Source organism: Etheostoma cragini, chromosome 12 (genome assembly GCF_013103735.1).
Source record: "Etheostoma cragini isolate CJK2018 chromosome 12, CSU_Ecrag_1.0, whole genome shotgun sequence".
NCBI lineage: Eukaryota > Metazoa > Chordata > Actinopteri > Perciformes > Percidae > Etheostoma > Etheostoma cragini.
Genome location: NC_048418.1, coordinates 18,553,442 through 18,572,301, shown reverse-complemented (window position 1 = coordinate 18,572,301; position 18,860 = coordinate 18,553,442). Strand labels below are relative to the sequence as shown.

General features: G+C 42.1%; 1 protein-coding gene across 1 annotated transcript in view; it reads right to left on the bottom strand.

The window, feature by feature from the left end:
* Positions 1-491: 491 nt before the first annotated feature.
* The window catches only part of clstn2 (calsyntenin 2), a 175,810-nt gene continuing 157,441 nt past the window's right edge, over positions 492-18,860 (bottom strand). Inside the window, exons 11-18 of the mRNA XM_034886794.1 lie at positions 10,517-10,683; positions 9,355-9,503; positions 5,503-5,708; positions 5,102-5,269; positions 4,705-4,850; positions 4,330-4,450; positions 3,001-3,191; positions 492-1,861 (exon numbers count right to left, since the gene is read on the bottom strand). Of these exons, the coding sequence (XP_034742685.1) occupies positions 1,703-1,861; positions 3,001-3,191; positions 4,330-4,450; positions 4,705-4,850; positions 5,102-5,269; positions 5,503-5,708; positions 9,355-9,503; positions 10,517-10,683 (1,307 nt within the window). The 3' untranslated portion in view covers positions 492-1,702. The remainder of the gene's footprint in view (positions 1,862-3,000; positions 3,192-4,329; positions 4,451-4,704; positions 4,851-5,101; positions 5,270-5,502; positions 5,709-9,354; positions 9,504-10,516; positions 10,684-18,860) is intronic.

Sequence of the window (18,860 nt, the reverse complement as noted above, 5' to 3'; positions counted from 1 at the left end):
AATTTAGATCAGTCACTACACATTAAGTTAAATTTACGCGTCAAAAAGGTTGCATTACTCTGTCAGTGAAAACATATTTGCCATCTGTCAAATATAAGAATTAACCTCGGAGATGTAATCAGGGGTACGTTTAATCATCTTTTACAGAAACCGTGCATTCAAAACTGGAAGCGTGGAGATTAAAAAGCGTTTGCTTGCCAGATCTAAGAAGAGAATCTTCTGAATTGCATTATGAGAAGAGTAGGATCCAGTATTTTCGGTATTACTGCTCCTTTAGACTGGGCCCATAATTGCATAGAGGGGTCCATTTAGTATGGAATTAAAGAGAATGGAAAGACAGGATATCGGTAGCATACAGTAAAATCTGCTATTTAATCTGTTGAAAAAAAGATATAAATGATCTAACCTTAGACAGCAAAAGCTACAATAGGTCACAGTATGGATAGATTTGGTACACAGACATATCCAAACTAACTCTCGTTTGTTTCTAGGAGTGTCTGAATTACACATCAACTGCTTCCATCAGCTCTTTAGCTGATGGAGCAGTGATGGTTGTAGCTTTAAAAAAAACTTTGAGAAAAGCAAAGATGAAAGATATTAAACAGTTAATAATTCTGCTTTGTATATAAATCAGGACAAATATAGAATATTTATGGTCAGAAATGACATATCTGTATTTTGTTTCTCTTTAGTGTCCGAGCCAGAGAACCCCTCCACTCTGATGCTCTTAGAGAAACACAACAATAGTCACATGGACGAAAAGGTGAGACATACACTGAGGGACAGTACAGTTATGTTATACCTACTATAAAGGTCAGGGAATTATGTTTTAAAAAGTTTGTGGATACATTAACTAATCGCTATGGGTACATTTTGCAGATAATCTAATAACTCACCATCTTGCAGACAATCTGTTGAAAACAAATATGAAAGTAAGATGAGCACATAATACATTTTGGGATAAAAGTTTACAATATTTCTGTTAATGTAAGAAATGGAGAATTTGTGTGGCTGTATTCAAGAGTTTAGATTTATTTTTATCAGCAAAACTTTAATTCCGCACATAGATATTACTGTGCTTGTTTGATTTTTGCTGCCTTGACTGTGATGTGAATAACAATGTAGGTACAGATGATGGATTGCAGCTCATTCTGTAGTCCTGACTTAGTCCAGCAGAGGGCGATGTCGTTTAGAGTGTGTGTGTGTGCGCCTAGGCCAGAATTGAATACTTCACTTGCACATTCATACATATACTTCTTTTGCTCCCACATGCATAACATGTGTGCATAAGTATTTACATATGTTCATGGGGATAACCGTTATGACGTTAACTTGAATTTTTTACAACAAGGCGGCACAGCAACCGCTAATAACATAATCGAGACAGGTAGAGGCAAAATGCATTATGGCAGTCAGTAATGTGTGAGTATGTATGTGCATGGGGAGTACTGAGAAGCGCATAAATACTTTATATTGTCAAAAATGGCAGATAAAGGCTTTTAAACCAAGAACTACATAATTGAAAAGGAGGATGGAGGAACGCAGCAACACAGGACTTCAACCCTGACCTCCTGAATGAAACACCAGTGTGTTTGCACTCCTACATCCTAACACAGGTTATGCATGTGTGTGTGTGTCAAAGCAAGAGAGACAAACACGTAAAGAGTTATTATGTGTGCAGGTATCTCTTTAGCATTTTTGCTCAGTATGTTATGGAGCAACTGTCCCACTCTGGTTTTCCCTTCTGCTTCTTGTCTTTCACTTCTCCGCCGTCTTCATCACTGTTCTGTTCCTCCTCTTCTTCTTCCTCCTCATGTACTTCTTCCGTTACCTCCTCATCATATGCTTGAGCTCCTACGTTCTAGAAAACAAAGTATGATTTAGTAAAGGTCAACACAGATTCCAAATCCAGTTGACAGCAGGTGTTAAATGCATCTCGATCGCCCCCCCGCTGGCTGACTGCTATCCACCGCACCTCCAGACTGAGGAACAGTTTTTACCCCACAGTGAAACAACACCCACAGTAGGATCGACACAAGCTGGAAGTTACATAGAGCCACTTTACCTGCCATTTAACTTAAAGGTGCATGTCAGTCACTGCTCAGGCACACGCAGGCTAAATCCTGGATCTTCACAATCCTACCTATGTGTGATTGAGCAGTTTTCTTTTGAGGGCCGTTATATGTGAGCATGCAATGACAGCATATGTGTTTATTCATTAGTTATTTGATGCTATAAAAACAAGGTAAAAAAAAAGCTGACTGTCAGGTGGGTGTATGGCCGAACTTTGATACTGCGGCTACACTGCCCATTTCAATAGTGGTTCAACAAGCCCTTGTTCACTTTTCTCAGCACTTGCCCTCAAGCCGTCTTAAGTGTTGTTCCATTTGTCTGAAAAACTGAAGTAACCTTTGAGTTGAGCTGTTTAGTAGATAGTTTTTCGGAAAACCTCTTAGGTTGTGGCCTAATGATATCATGACTTTGCGCAAACATACACGCCAAGTGGCTGACGGCAGTCTGGGATTAGGAAAAGAAATGTGGAAAGTAAACATCACACGCAGGATGCGACCCCCCCCCCTCTCCTGGGTGAAAGTCCTGTTTAACCATCCTCCACGCCGCCCAACCTGCAGTTTCATAGTACTCGCTACGGCATAAATTCACACACTATTGCATGTAATGTAATGTAATTAAATGGAACCCAAATGGCGCTGATAAACACGCTAAAAACACAGTATGCTTCTTTATACATACGCCATTTTATGAGATCAGTCTGTCCATGTGACGTATGCTGTTATGGAATTCAAAAGATGAGGGGAAGTGAAGGAGGGCACGTTGAACCACTTCTTAAAAATACAGTGGAGACATGTCGTCCATCTTTATATTTAGTCTATGGTTTATAGTGCCAAAATAAATAATGCTATTTGTAATCATGTCTCACCTTAAGATAAGCATACTAAAGAAATTGAACTCTCAAAAACCGAAATAAAAATGTCCTCCAACCTCCATGGGGTTGACAGTGATGTTGAGTGGAGAGTTGTCCCAGTCTTCCTCTGTGTCTTTGGCCCCGTCCTCGTTGTCTCTGGAACCCTCCTGATGTGTGGCATGGATCCTGTACACGCCGATCACCACAATCACCACCAGGGCAGCGATACAGACCACAATAACTACAGTGGCTGCTGGAGGAGCGGCTCCTGGAGGAGGAAGTGAAGAGCCAAAAAGATCTCTGTATATTACAATGCATTGTTTACATATTCGTGGCCATACAACTGAGTCTACACACAGATGGCTGTAGATCTCTAACTGTGGATGTCCAACCTTTTGCTTGAGCTAATTATCTTTAAAATAGTTGTAATAGTGGTACTCCATCATATCCACCATTTCATCTTGATCTTCAGTCTACAATCTTAAGGCCAATCTATGCTTCTCTGTTCAATAGACGGCGTAGGTACATGGATATACCTGCCCTACACCGTACCTTACGCCTTATATGCCGTAGCCTATGTCGAAGCCTAACGTACACCTCACAAGACATTTGTGACGCAGGCTGCAACACATGTGATTAGTTCGCTTGGCCGTGGCTCGGTAGCGTTGCGTTGCCTTTCCCCCGACTCATTTCCTGGTTCTCCTTCTCCATAAACAACATGAAGTCAAGGAGAGGGTTAACTTTTCCTGCTACACATTTTCCACCGTGGTCAGAAAGCACACGGGATACACTTTGTTCCTCTCACTATGACTCCAGAGTCAGTACTTGCTCCAAAGCTAATTATCACTCCCCCAGCACACACACATGCTAGTCTTACTACACAACTATAAACTTCAGGCCACTTACGTAGGCTACAGTGAAAGCTCGGTGCCTCCGCATACCATTAATCCCACTTTAGTCTTTTCCTGTTTTGACCTTCTTTCTTTTAGCTTTAAACATTTTTCTCTTGAATTTGATTGTTTAGATGTGGGGATGCAGCAACTCAGACAATGGTTTACACCAGAGTATTCTCTAGTTTAATCATTATAGCTGCTTATTTGAAATGAGAACTGAGTTAAACGGAACAAATCTAGATGTCTATTATAATTATCCATTGCCATATGTGGAAGAGGTTCTGAGTCCAACCACTGTACCGTAAGAACAGCACAATACTGTATGTTTAAGCTGACCTTGTAGGAATGAAATAAGAGGTTTAGATGCATGTGACATAAGTAATCCATCTGGTTTTAGGAAGAAAGATTTTCGCTTACAGCTGGTATACAATAAGCACATGATTGACCAGTTAAAACATCTTTACAGCACCAAATCTTCACAAAATTTACATTTAAATTACAATTGTGGCTTACCTGACATGTGTGTGTTCAGAGTGTGCATCATGAGTGGGTGATGTACGGGTCTCATGTACTGAGGTTGAACAGCCATATGATTGACATGTTCCACAGGAGCTGAGTGGTGAAGAACGCTGACCTACAGAGGTGGGACAAAGAGCATTAAGAGCAAAAAAGGGGGACCATAATTTGTCAAACCACAAAAATAAGACAATACTATGATGTAAGTATGTGATATGAAAGGAACTAACTGAGCATTGGAAAGATTAGAAGCAAGATAAAAGCAAATGGAGAAAAGGAGCAACAAACATAAAAGACAGCTGATGGTATTAGATAAACTGTAGATCAGAAAGCTAATTTATTTTAAAGAGTTGAAAAATATGGCAAACTGACCTCCAAATTCAACTCATTGCTGGTGTAACGCCCATTGAGTTCAGAGCAAGTGAGTCTGAGCCTTCGCTCGCTAAGGGTGGCAGGTCGCCAGTTCCTGTAGCGCACCTGTCTCAGTGCCTGCTCATAGTGAGCCATGGAGTCCACACCTAGTAACATGCAGGAAAAACACGTTATACTAAAATATGTCATGTAGCACCATGGCAGTTTGCAGCTCTGATGTGTCATGACTGCAGATTTCAGGGACCTTCACAGCTGTCATAAAGAGTGAATGTTTACCTTCTTGCTGGAATAAAGGCAAGCCATTTTCAGAGAATTTCTTTAAGACTTTAAGGTGTCCTCCAACCACAGAACATTAATGCCACACATTGTCCCTCCTATCAGTGTTAGCCTCGCCTACCATATATTGATATTCCAGAGGTGGAGTTGGTGGCATCCAGGTGTTTTCCCAACAACGCACTGTGATGAATCTCCAGACTCTCTCTCTCAGGATTCAGTTCTTCCCCAATTACCAGCACATCGCAGTAGTCCAGGTTATGCATCACCTCCATCACACCTGGTCTGCGGGCTGTATGCATGTACACAAAATGAGTTTAGTATGCAAATGAAACACTCACTTCTGGCAGTGGCCTCAGTTCATCAGTCCAAAACTTCACACCACAAAAGGTTTCTTCCCAATCACAGCTTAAAATTAGTAAATATCCAGGGCACATAAGGAAAAACACTAACATTAACTGAAAAATAACTACATGGCTGGTATGACGTGAGAGCATCTTAACAGTGCAGGCAGTCTCCACTCACATCCACCAAAGCTGTCTGCCTTCATTACTGTGCTGGTGATGTGAAGCTCTTTGAAAGGTGCCACACCCAGCGGGCCCCGCAGGTCACTGGACGGCCTGACGAGCCGATTAGATCCTGTGATGGTGATTCTTGGTTCACTGGGCGGCAGGACCATAACCACTGACTTGATGTCTGGGATGGAGAGACACGTGTCCTCGCCAAAACACCTGACAGGCACACAGAACAGGAGCGAGGTTACAGGACGGGACAGCGCCAGTGTTACTGCTTCACTTCTTTTATCTTGAGTTAACTATTTGTATCATGTTGGCTTTTTCGTGTATTTGTGTCCTTCTCCGTCACAAATAATTATCATAAAGTGCAAAAAATATAAGTGACAAATAGGTTTTTATTTATTTTGTTTATTAGAAATACTGTTAAAAAATAAAGTAACAACCGAAGCTAAAGTATGAGGGCCAAAAAACCTTCATTTATTTTATTAGGAATTTACTAAACTAAACTGCTCCATCAGGACTGTGTGGGTGGGGTTTGGTTGGATTTCAATGACAGTAGCCTGGCAACATTTGCAAACAACCACCAACTGTCATAAAATGTAAATGTTACTAAAACCTGGTTGATGCAGGGACATATGTGGCATTACCTTTTTCCAACTGTGTCCTGCTGTCTTCAAAAGAATAGCAAGGACAAATACACATATTGTTCATGTAAATAATTTGGGTATTCATTTGACTTTCTGGCCCATTACGTTTATGAAGATCCTGATTAAGAAATACATCTTGAGGGCCTATGAGGTGCATGACCTGACCAGCACAGACTGGGCATGATGTCAAATCATTTTCCAGTAAGGGATAATCACTGATCGCCATTTCTAAAGGCCGTTCTATGGTCGTGCGGAGGCTCCACGCAGCTTTTGCCGTATCCTACGTAAGTGGCCTGATGTTTATACTTCTGCTCTGGTGTGTGCGTCGGGCCGACTGTGTGTGTGTGTGTAGTGGGTGATAGAGCGAAGGAGAAATGAGAGAGTGACGGCGATTAGCTTCAGAGTGAGCAGCGACTCTAGAGTCATAGTGAGAGAAACAAAGTGTTTCCCCTGTTCTTTCTGATCACGTTGGGAAATGGGAAGCAGGAAAAGTTAACCCTCTCCTTGATTTCTTGTTTATGGAGAAGGAGAACCGGGGGGGGGAGAATGCAACGCTAACAAGCCGCGTCGCTGCTTTTCAAGAGGTGCGCGTCAGGCCACGGCGTTGACGCAGAGGGATCTGTGGGGGTACGCCATCGTTTACGTCGATTATACGCACAATCATAAAACGGCCTTAAGGGTTGTTAAATGGAGTCAGCTGGTGATAAACTATTAACTGGCAAGAAGGAATCCTTCCCTAATGCCAGTCACCTTTTTAGTAACTTCAGGAATTCATTTGGTAATTGCTTTGGTATCCCCATTTATTCTGCAGAATGTATATTTGGTTAAATAAAAAAATGTTTCCTAAACTGCCTCAGGATTTTACTCAACAGCAGGAGACAATTTATAATTGAGGTAAGTTTGGAGACACTACCTTATTTAATCATTAAATTAATAAATATGTTTGCAGTCATTGGAAGTAGCCGTCCCTTAGCACTCGTCTTACTGCCGGTAGCAGCATAGAGCAGAAGCTAGCAGATTTAAATAAACTCCTGGTGTACTTGCGAACTTCCCAATCCATCTTTTTAAAAGTACATAACCTATTTGTACTACTGTAAAAGCTTGGTATCATTTAGGGTGTTATTGGTGGGGTAATTTACGAGATACACAGTTGGTTCCATTAGCGCCTGCACTAAACTAGTCAGCTGATAACACTAACTCGCCCATTGTTTGACCCCCTATGGGGGGTCGTTTGGCTCCAGGTCGTGATGCAAAGGACCCTAGGGTGAAATTACTCTGAACCATCACCGTAAACAGAAGCATTCCTACCACAAGCGACTGTAGTGTATCAAGAAGACAGCAAAAAAGTTAAGTTACAATACAATACAATGTTGCAATAAAAAGAAGCATCACTTGGAGGTCTGAATAAGCAATAAGCCCCAACCTTGGCCCAAACTGGAAGAGTATACTCCATTTGAGAATAATATAAAATTATGCAAATATGGATGTTAGTGTTTAAGGTCTTCAGCCAGGCTTATTGAAATGCTAAATTATCTGAATTATCACTGAACTCCTCCTGCTGCTCGTCAGAATTTGTAACAACACTTTCAGGAAGAATTTAAGAAATATTAATGTGTAATGGGACTACATGTACATTTTGTTTTCGCTTCAGTCACAGACGGCAGACTCAACATGTCTGGGTAAATCTTGAGGGGAGCTGTGAAATGCTGTATAGCTGCTCACCTAACTCCTGCGCCTCACTTTATCGACCAGCACACGCCTAACCTGATTTGAGCTGTCTGCGTTCGCTGCTCAACAAACGAACAGGCGCTGGATGGGTGTGGAGACGGGACCACACACACACACACACACACACACACACACACACGCAGCAAACAACTGAAACACACACAAACTATAACACATTGTGCACAGAGCTGTGTGAGGAAGAACAAAGACTTTAAGAGTGAGGAGAAGCACACAAACACACACACACACGCAAAATCGCATTAAGGTTGTCAGTCAAATATATCCTGTCCATCACTTTAATATTTCCTGTCTGTGAGTGGAGATTTTGGACTCATGATGGCATTATAGAAAATGTCAGGGGTTCCCCAAAAAGATGAGTATTCATCCTTTAACTATCCATTAAAAGTATTAAGCAAGCCAGGCATTTTCATGTCATGATACACTGTTCTGGACCAAAGTGTTTGTAATTAGATTTCATAACCATGCGGCTAGCAGCTGTCAAGATAATGTGCTTTGGATAAATGTTGGCCTTTCAGACCAACTGACATCACCATCCTTGGGAGCGGACAAAGTCAACTCAAATCAAATTAAATCCAGAAATGGAATCCCAGGCAAAGACAGAGGAAAAACAGAACGAATGAAATGATAGCAGCAAGATCTCTCTGTTCACCCACAGGTGTGTGTTGCTAGCTGGTCTGTTTAGGGGTTTAACCCTTGTGTTGTCTCCCCATCAAAGTTGAAAAATGTAACACTTTTGTTGACGCTTTCTGTACATGTTTTAACTTTTTCTTACGTTTTTGTCTCTTTTTCAACACTTTTGATACTTTGACATTAAACACTACATAACACTAACTTAATAACTTTAATCAAAGTAGGGATTTGTACTTGCCAAAGAGCGTTATGTGGAATCAATCATATGTATTTTGGGTAGTTAAAAAGAACATTGTTATAAGAAAACGGGTTAATTTAACCCGAGGACAACATGAGGGTTAATATTTTAGAATAATCTCTTCTTTGCCATGTCACTGTCTGTGGCTCAAAGACAGACGCAACACATCTGACAGAGCTTGTATTTAATGCTTTAACCCCCACTCCTCTGTCTGTTTGTAGATCATGTGATGTAAGTTCATGAACTTGTCTTATATATTATGTATGCATCAAACAGAATACCTGCGAAATGTGCTTCCTTAGTCACACAGTCAAAGAAATTTGTCAAAGAGTTCACACACACACACACACACACACGCACACACACACACACACACACACACACACACACACACACACACACACACGACATGAAGCAGCAGATCTGTATATTCCAATTATATTTTTAAGGTAGAATTGGTTTTCTGCTGTTTACAGTGGCTACGTTCTAAATCTAATGACACTGAATACAACACAATAAAGGTTTTGGTGTTTTTAAAAAATAAAATTTGCTGGATGTTAAATACAAGTCAAAGAGTGAGTAGTCGATGAGCACTTACCGCACTGTGGTTGTGATGTGTAGACGTCGGAGGCCAGGTGTAGGGAACTGGCGAGAGTTTATGTAGGAGACCTTAGTCATGGCTGTGTTGATGCTGTCCAGATCCTCTCCCTCCACCACCAGCACAGACTGGGCAGGGTTAAAATGGAACTGGACACACAAACACAACACTATTTGCCCTCAAAGAAACTTCCAAATCTCCAGATTCAAACATTTGTGTTTACGTTATTTGTGTTTAATCTTAGTTGGGAAAGACATGTAGATCAATTTGTTTTACTAGACTGTTTGATATTAAAGGATGTGTGTTATAGAGTAGCATCTGTACTGCTTAAGGGGGCTTTCACATCTGAAAGTCTGAACCAAGATCCGGACTAAGGTTCATGTTTTACATAACTACGTCCTGTCCTCATCACAAACGTGAGCTGCATCTCCCTATAGTTGTAATTTTTGGTTTGAAGGGCTTCCCCGTCCTCCATTCTCTCTTAAGTGTCAGTTCTTTTGAGTTTTTCCTTTCTTTTGCTCTCCTCGTGCTTCCACTGCCCTTTGCGTTTTTACGTTGTTGAGAAGAAAGACAGAAACTTTACTTGTGTTTGAGGAACTGCAGCATTTATTCAGTGACAAACTATGACTAAGACTTAACAAATAAACTGCTTAATTCTTCGCTGATAGTCAACAGCTGTCTGCTCTGAGTGCATTAACCATCACGCTCTCTTTCACATACTCACCAAGCACCGAGCTGTTCCTTAAGGAGCTTCTCTGGTCTTATAACACAAAAATAGCCCGCCAGAGCATCCCGGATTTAGTCCGAAAGTCAGAACCATCCTCAAAAAATGGGGGGATAAACACTAGGGATAAACTGGACCATGGTTCAGTTTGATCTGGTTCGAGACTACCTCTTTTGGTTGGACAAAATTTAAGGCTGTTTGGTCTGGACCGGGGTCTGTGGGAGGCTTCGCACCTGTAATTTTGGTTAGGATGAAAGTGAAACGTCCGAAAGTCTGGACCAAACCAGGAAGGTGTGAAAGCCCCCTAAAAAGGGACATATGATTCCTGGGCAGCACAGCTAAGGTGGCAGCAGTAACTGTACTAGTACCAACCATAGGTGAAAGTGTGGAGTGAGAGAGAGTGTGTGTCTGTGTGTGTGCGTTTGTGTTTCCACCCACCTTGATGTCCTTAGCAAGGCTTTCAAGGGAGTTGATATCAAGGCCTTCTTTGCAAGCCTGCAAACAGGAAATAACCTTCTGGGTTTCAATGCGGCCTGGTCGGATTGTCAGTCCTGACAGGCTGCCGCGGAAATACTGGGTGAACCTTGGGGTCGCTACCTCACCACCTAATAAGAGAGAGAGGAGAGAATCAAAAGCGGGAAAAAAGGGGAAGCAAGATAGAGAGTTAAGGACAGAAGTGGGGAACATTTTTGCTGTCTGTTTTTTCCCCCTGCCACGTACTGCCATGTCCGGTCCATTCAGATCCTGCCACTCCCACCTGCCCTGCAGAAACCCCTCCCTCACACACCTGTTCCCACTTCCTCATTAGCCCAGTGCCTTATATTCTGGCCCACGGCCATTAAAATTCCCCACCAGATTGTCTCTGTGCTCCTGCCTCAGCGTTCCAGCCATTTTCTCTGCCAGCCTTTTGGACTCTTGCTCTCTGGCCGGATCCCCTCTTGGATACATTTGCCTCATCTCTCCCCCCTGCCGGGTTTTGACTTTTTTCCAGTTTTTGACCCAGGGTAAACTTTATCTTTTTATTTTACTGGCCTGGTCTGAGAGTCATTTTAGGGTCTTTTAGGTTCAAACCTGCCTTTGCAGGGTGAAAGAGACAACATGTATTATGTATCTTTCCAAGGGAAAAATCCAAACAGTTTGCCAAAAATAACATCTGGCAAATAGAGTACAAGACCCAATGGATAGCAAGCTATGAAGAATTTAGAGGTTAGCTTCCCTTAAGTTCACAGAGAAGGTAAGAAAAGAAGCACGCAAAACAACTGTTCAGATACAAAGTAAATGTAATTACATCACGCCGATGTGTTTTCACAGTTCTGTAATTTAATGTGAAACAATGAGTTTTTAGTTACGTATTTCAGGGTGGGAATGTTAAACTGCTTAGCACATTTGACAAAAGCATTATCTAAAATACATAGATGACAAAGGACAACTATATACTTTGTAATGGTCACCCATACCATCTTCATGTGCAGCTTTTTCTTTATGTGATGGGGAACATGCATTATGTGTATTTGTTTTTTGCTGTCACTTGTAGATATAATAAGCTGTGTTATCTGAGGCCTGAGCTGGGACCACGGATTGTTTGCAGACTGTCATTTGTATACATTATGAGTGGTTTGTGTAGGCGGGGGTATAAAGGGGATGTGTTTGTGACGATTTGGAATCAGCTGATCAATCGAGGAGAGAGAGACTTCGGGGAGAGGCGGTCACGATTGAGGAGGGCTCTGGTTTTTTGCAGGCCTGCCAGATGGGATACACCGCGGGATAAATGGTTTACTTTTTCTCAGTGGATTATCAATTGGAAGACATTCTGGTCTACTGCCTCCACCCTTCTTTTAATCGGACTTGGCGAGGTCGCGTAAGTTACCCGTCAACTCATATTGACGGCGGCTCTCGCCACGCTTCACCCGACATCTTTTTGTTTGTGTTCGTGGTTTGGTTTCAAAGGAGGAGGACTTTTGTTTATCCGGATTATTTCTGAACAGTGGGACATTGGGTCTTTTCTCTGGTGGAGGGGTTTAGATGTGCGGGATTGTTTATGAATATGTTTGTATGAAGGAGTACGTTGCTTTGTTTTGCTTCAATACACTTTGTGAAACTCAAATCTATGTTGTACTTCGTCAGTGGACAAGGTTATTACTGTCACTTAACGGTATTTAAGGGGTTGTGGTGGATGACATAGTAGCGGTTTGATTGAGTAGCAGGGGTAGGGTGAACACAACCTTATTTTATTAATATCAGAGAGACGCCCGTTTCCTTAATTTTACGCGTTGTACTTTCCCTTTGCCGAGAGTATTTGGGGATTGTTACAATTTTACCACCTAAAAATGAACAACAAATACAATCACAACCCTGGATTTTATTTTCAGTACGGCCACACATACACTAGTTTTGTTGTAGGAAAAGTTGGCATCAATTGTTTAATAAGAACAAAAAGCTTTCTTAAGAAAATTTGGCAATGCATGAATTAAACATTTTCTGCCATACTCAAACATTAAATGGTACACTTGCTACAACTGGCACAACTGCAGATCCTGTGACACCTCCCATCCGGTATATGAATTGAGTTTTATGTATGAGTTTGGCAAATGTAACACAAGCTTAACCGGAAATGTTCTGCAGCTGTCACAGAGAGTGAAAGAAATACATCCTTTCATGCGAAAATAAATGGAACCTCTAGTGCAAGCCCACATATGTCCACTGCGGTCTGTGGGGTAAGCTCCATCACAAATTCAGTCGAGCCCTGACATCTTCTTAAGAGTGTACGTTTTTCCTACATAGCACTTTCCTGCAGAAAATGGCCAGCTCTGCCTTGCAGTGCAATTTCACCACTTCCAATGAAGTGTGTCATTTCCACCAAATCATACAGATCTAGTCCACTTCACACAAATTACTTTTAGTGTGTCTTTTAGATATTTTGAGAAAGTCTGGGAAATAGTGGGCACAAATAACAGCAGAATTAGAAGTTGGATGTACAGTGGTGTGAAAAAGTGTTTGCCCCCTTCCTCATTTCCTGTTCCTTTGCATGTTTGTCACACTTAAGTGTTTTGGAACATCAAACCAATTTAAACAATAGTCAAGACAACACAAGTAAACACAAAATGCAATTTGTAAATGAAGGTGTTTATTATTAAAGGTGAAAATAAATCCAAACCATCATGGCCCTGTGTGAAAAAGTGATTGCCCCCTAAACCTAATGACTGGTTGGGCCACCCTTAGCAGCAACAACTGCAACCGAGCATTTGCGATAACGTGAAATGAGGCTTTTACAGCGTCCTGGAGGAATTTTGGCCCAATCATCTTTGCAGAATTGTCCTAATTCAGTTACATTAGAGGGTTTTCGAGCATGAACGGCCTTTTTAAGGTCATACCACAACATCTCAATAGGATTCAGGTCAGGACTTTGGCTAGACCACTCCAAAGTCTTCATTTTGTTTTTCTTCAGCCATTCGGTGGTGGACTTGCTGGTGTGTTTAGGATCATTGTCCTGCTGCAGAACCCAAGTTCGTTTCAGCTTGAGTACACGAACAGATGGTCGGACATTCTCCTTCAGGATCTCTTGGTACACAGCAGAATTCATAGTTCCTTTTATCACGGCAAGTCTTTCAGGTCCTGAAGCAGCAAAACAGCCCCAGACCATCAAACTACCACCAACATATTTTAATGTTGGTATAATGTTCCTTTTATGAAATGCAGTGTTCCTTCTACGCCAGATATACTTGGACACACACCTTCCAAAGAATTCCACTTTTGTCTCATCGGTCCACAGAATGTTGTCCCAAAAGTCTTGGGGATCATCAAGATGTGTTGTGGAGAAATTGAGACAAGCTTTGATGTTCTTTTTGCTCAGCAGTGGTTTTCTCCTTGGAACTCTGCCATGAAGGCCATTTTTGCCCAGTCTTTTCCTGATGGTGGAGGCATGAACACTGAGCTTAACTGAGGCAAGTGAGGCCTGCACTCCTTTGGACGTTGTTGTGGGGTCTTTTGTGACCTCTTGGATGAGTCGTCACTGCGCTCTTGGGGTAATTTTGGGCGGCCGGCCACTCCTGGGAAGGTTCACCACTGTTCCATGTCTTCGCCATTTGTGGATAATGGCTCTCACTGTGGTTCGCTGGATTCCCAAAGCTTCGGAAATGGCTTTATAACCCTTTCCAGACTGATAGATCTCAATTACTTTCTTTCTCAATTGTTCCTGAATTTCTTTGGGTCTTGGCATGATGTGTAGCTTTTAAGGATCTTCTGGTGGACCTTACTGTGTCAAGCAGCTCCTATTTAAGTGATGCCTTGATTGTGAACAGGTGGGGCAATAATCAAGCCTGGGTGTGGCTAGAGAAATTGAACTCAGGTGTGGACAACCACAGTTATAGTATGTTTTCACACAGGGCCATGATGGTTAGGCTTTTTTTTCACCTTTAATAATAAACACCTTCATTTACAAATTGCATTTTGTGTTTACTTGTGTTGTCCTAGACTATTGTTTAAATTGGTTTGATGTTCCAAAACACTTAAGTGTGACAAACATGCAAAGGAACAGGAAATGAGGAAGGGGGCAAACACTTTTTCACACCACTGTATATCAGCCTATATTTATTTATATAGTTATACTTTCAGTAAGGGGCAAAGAAAAATATGTCTAATGGCCTCTTCTACATGTTCTTTATGCAGATTTAAGATGCAATTTTCCAGTTTAAAGTTTGAACGGAAATATTTTATTTTCAAAAGAATCTCTTTAAAATATTTTTGCCATTGGTTCAAAAATAATCCATTAGAAGTAAAATGACTTATCTCCCTTTTACATAAAAAAATGTCTACTTTTATACAAACGGTGTCTAATAACATAATTTAATTGAAAACTGACTTAAAGAAAACTTAAAATAATTTGGTTTAACATGATTTTATGTTTTCAGGACGAGATGTAAGATATCCTTTAAGTGCAAGCGCGTACCAAGGGCATGTACTTGACCTCGGCAGTGTAGTTGACACAGTGTAGTTTTAAGGTGGGCACCCTTACTTGGAAAGTGTCACATTAAAAAATCCAGGTAATACAGTATAAAAAAATCAATATCTTGTTTTGATTCACTTTTAATAAATAACATTTAACACTAATAGGCAGACATGGTGTATGTGATTTTTTTTCTTATAAGTCCTTTTTCAAACATATGTCCATTAGCATCCTTGTTTACACTCCTCGACCTAACACTATATTAGGTTACCCTAGTAGTTAATCTACTGTAACTCAGCCTTGATGTTCTTCTCCTAATGTACTGAACTATTCGGTACAGCAAGACTCAGGGTAGGGAACGGTAGACAGTAACAGTAGATATATTATTGTTAACAGCAGCTATAGTAGCAGCCAGCCAGCACGGGGCCGGAGGCGTCCATTCTCAGCTCTGTCAATGTGAATCATACAGAGGTGTGTACATGTAGCGCTGAGAGAAAAGATCCTCACACAGACACCAAACAACTGCCTTCAGCATGCCAGGCAACCGGAGACGCATACAGCCCATTTTACAAAGAGTGAGGAAATACAGTCGTGTCCTACAGTCCTATAAAACGGCATCACATATAATAAACTAATGGTTGATATGGTTTAAACTAGATGACCAGTTTTCACTATCTGTAGAAGGGAAGTTGTAAGTTTTAAATATTGAGTAACTTTACTGGAAAGTCACTGGCTGAATAATGGGCTGGCTGTCCTTTCACTGATGCTTCAAGAAGCTTTCTTGTCTTTTTGTAGGCTAGTTTGAAAACATTCCTTAAACACAGTTTAAATATCTTGAATCACCGTAAGAGTTGAAAAAATAAATAACCAAATACTTTTACTTTACATACAACATGACGTGTCTAATTTAAACCCTTTTTCCTTTAATTTGACAGTCTACACTTGAGTGTTTTTATGCTGTATGTATTAAACTTCCCATATGTATTAACTCTATTAGCAGACATCAACATAAATTATTATTAAACGTGAAATTAATATGTAAAATGCTGTTTCTTTTACACATTCCTTTACGTCCACTTCCCTGTAGTATTTCTCAATTAAAACGCCGTTTCATGTGACGTTACAAAACAGGCTCATAGCCGGGCAACAGAAACTACAGGCCGTAGCTTCGCTTGAAAACTTGTAACATATTCTCCAACATGGCAAAACCATCCAACGGCACACTACAGAGTTTCTCAAAATACAAACAATAATAAATGTAACATAACCTTGTGGCCCTAACAGCTTGGTGCTTAATCAGACTTGGGCATTTTAATTTGTTTATTAATCCCCAGTGGGGAAATTACAATTTACACTCTGTGTACACACTTTGTTAGTAATCACACACAGGCCTGAAATACACACACATGCTCAGGACCTATACATGCACTAATGGACAGATGTCAGAGTGAGTGGGCTGCCAGCTGAACCAGCGCCCTGAGCGGTTGGGGGGTACGGTGCCTTGCTCCAGAGGAGGTGGAGTGCATCTCTCCAGCCACCAATCCACACTCCATACTTTTTGGTCTGTATGGGGACTTGAACCAGTGACCCTCCGATTCCCAACCCAACTCCCTACAGACTGAGCTACTGCCACCCCAGATGGCTGCAAATTGAGCTCACGAGATGTGATTATGGACGTAAATGAGCTGTTATCCCTAAAAAATGTCAGATCATGGGGAAAAAAGGCGGATACAGAGAACCAAGTTTTTAACCACACATGGACTTCAAAGTATGAATTTACTGAAGTAAAAGGTAAAGCTGTGTGCTTAGTTTGAGGAGAACAGATGGCTAGTGTTTTGAAATGCAGGGCAGAAGTGAAGGCAGCAAAACAAATTCAATGACGCAAGCATGCAATGACACTTGCTAAACCGTTCCATTGTATATGTTCTCTGAATGCTAAGGAGGACTCTGACCTAGCCTCTTCAGGACCTGACTTGAAAGGACTAGTCCAACCAAGGAAGGACCCTTGACATTGAGAAACGGCTTTTATCTACATGTTTGATTAACTTTGCCTTGGAGACGGTCTCCAGGAGACCACACCGCCCTCTCACTTTTTGGCAAAGACCCGCCCTACTTTAAAATATTAAACAGCCGGTTCTTTTTTAGTTTATTTTTTTGTGGCATTCTAGGCCTCCATTTCCACAGAACAGATGAAGACATGAAAGGGGGGGGACGACGACATGCAGCAAAGGGCCGCAGGCCGGAGTCAAACACGCGGCCACTGCGCCGAGGAGCAAACCCCCACATTTGTGCAAACAGCATGCAAGTTCCCAAAATATGTTTTTATTTTTATTTTTTCCTCATGGCCGCATGCAGGAGATCCGGCACGGTGCCAGAATACCGCATGCCCTGAGCTCATTACGACCTCAAATTTACTCCTTTATATAAAGAGATAAAATTAATTTTGGACAGAATTGAGTTTAGCCTATGGGCCGCCCCTCCACAACAATCCCTGTATGTCATGTGGCCCTTGAGAAAATTAATTGCCCACCCCTGTGCTAAACAATACAAATATACGCCTTGCTTTGTCCTTGACAAAACAGCCTGACACTTTCTCATTAGCGTCTCGTTTATTTACTTCCAGTTTGGGACTTTTCAAAAGAAAAGAATTAGCGTAAGTGGGAGGGTGGACACATTTTAGGGTGCCAACCACTGAAGGCAATAATCATGTAAACAACATTACAGCATCATCCTTTCAAAGCAAACGCTAGAATCAGTTCATCAGAATCATCATCAAGCTAGGTGGTAGTGGAAAGTTAGACAAAACGTATCCTATCTTTGTCACAACGTGGAGACCTCCTCACCCCAGGAGCCTTGTGTATGCTGGGATAGCTTAAAGCCCATGTTGCAAGTTAACCACCACTGTTGATTATTGGGTACAAAAAACACTCAAGATATGTATATCCATCCATCCATCCATCTTCATCCGCTTATCCTAGTTGGGTTGCGGGGGCAGCAGCTCCAGTAGGGGACCCCAAACTTCCCTTTCCCGAGCCACATCAACCAGCTCCGACTGGGGGATCCCGAGGCGTTCTCAGGCCAGGTTGGAGATATAATCTCTCCACCTAGTCCTGGGTCTTCCCCGAGGCCTCCTCCCAGCTGGACGTGCCTGGAACACCTCCCTAGGGAGGCGCCCAGGAGGCATCCTTACCAGATGCCCGAACCACCTCAACTGGCTCCTTTCGACGCGAAGGAGCAGCGGCTCTACTCCAAGCTCCTCTCGGATGACTGAGCTTCTCATCCTATCTCTAAGGGAGACGCCAGCCACCCTCCTGAGGAAACCCATTTCGGCCGCTTGTACCCTGGATCTCGTTCTTTCGGTCATGACCCAGCCTTCATGACCATAGGTGAGGGTAGGAACGAAAATTGCCCGGTAGATCGAGAGCTTTGCCTTCTGGCTCAGCTCTCTTTTCGTCACAACGGTGCGATAAACGGAATGTAATATTGCACCCGCTGCTCCGATTCTCCGACCAATCTCACGCTCCATGGTCACGCTCCATGGTCCCCCCAAGACGCCAAGGTACTTAAACTCCTTCACTTGGGGTAAGGACTCACCCCCTACCCGAAGAAAGCACTCCATCGGTTTCCTGCTGAGAACCATGGCCTCAGATTTAGAGGTGCTGATCCTCATCCCAGCCGCTTCACACTCGGCTGCGAACCGATCCAGTAAGTGCTGAAGGTCACAGGCCGATGATGATGCCATCAGGACCACATCATCCGCAAAAAGCAGCGATGATATCCCGAGCCCACCGAACTGCAACCCCTCCCCGCCCCGACTACGCCTCGATATCCTGTCCATAA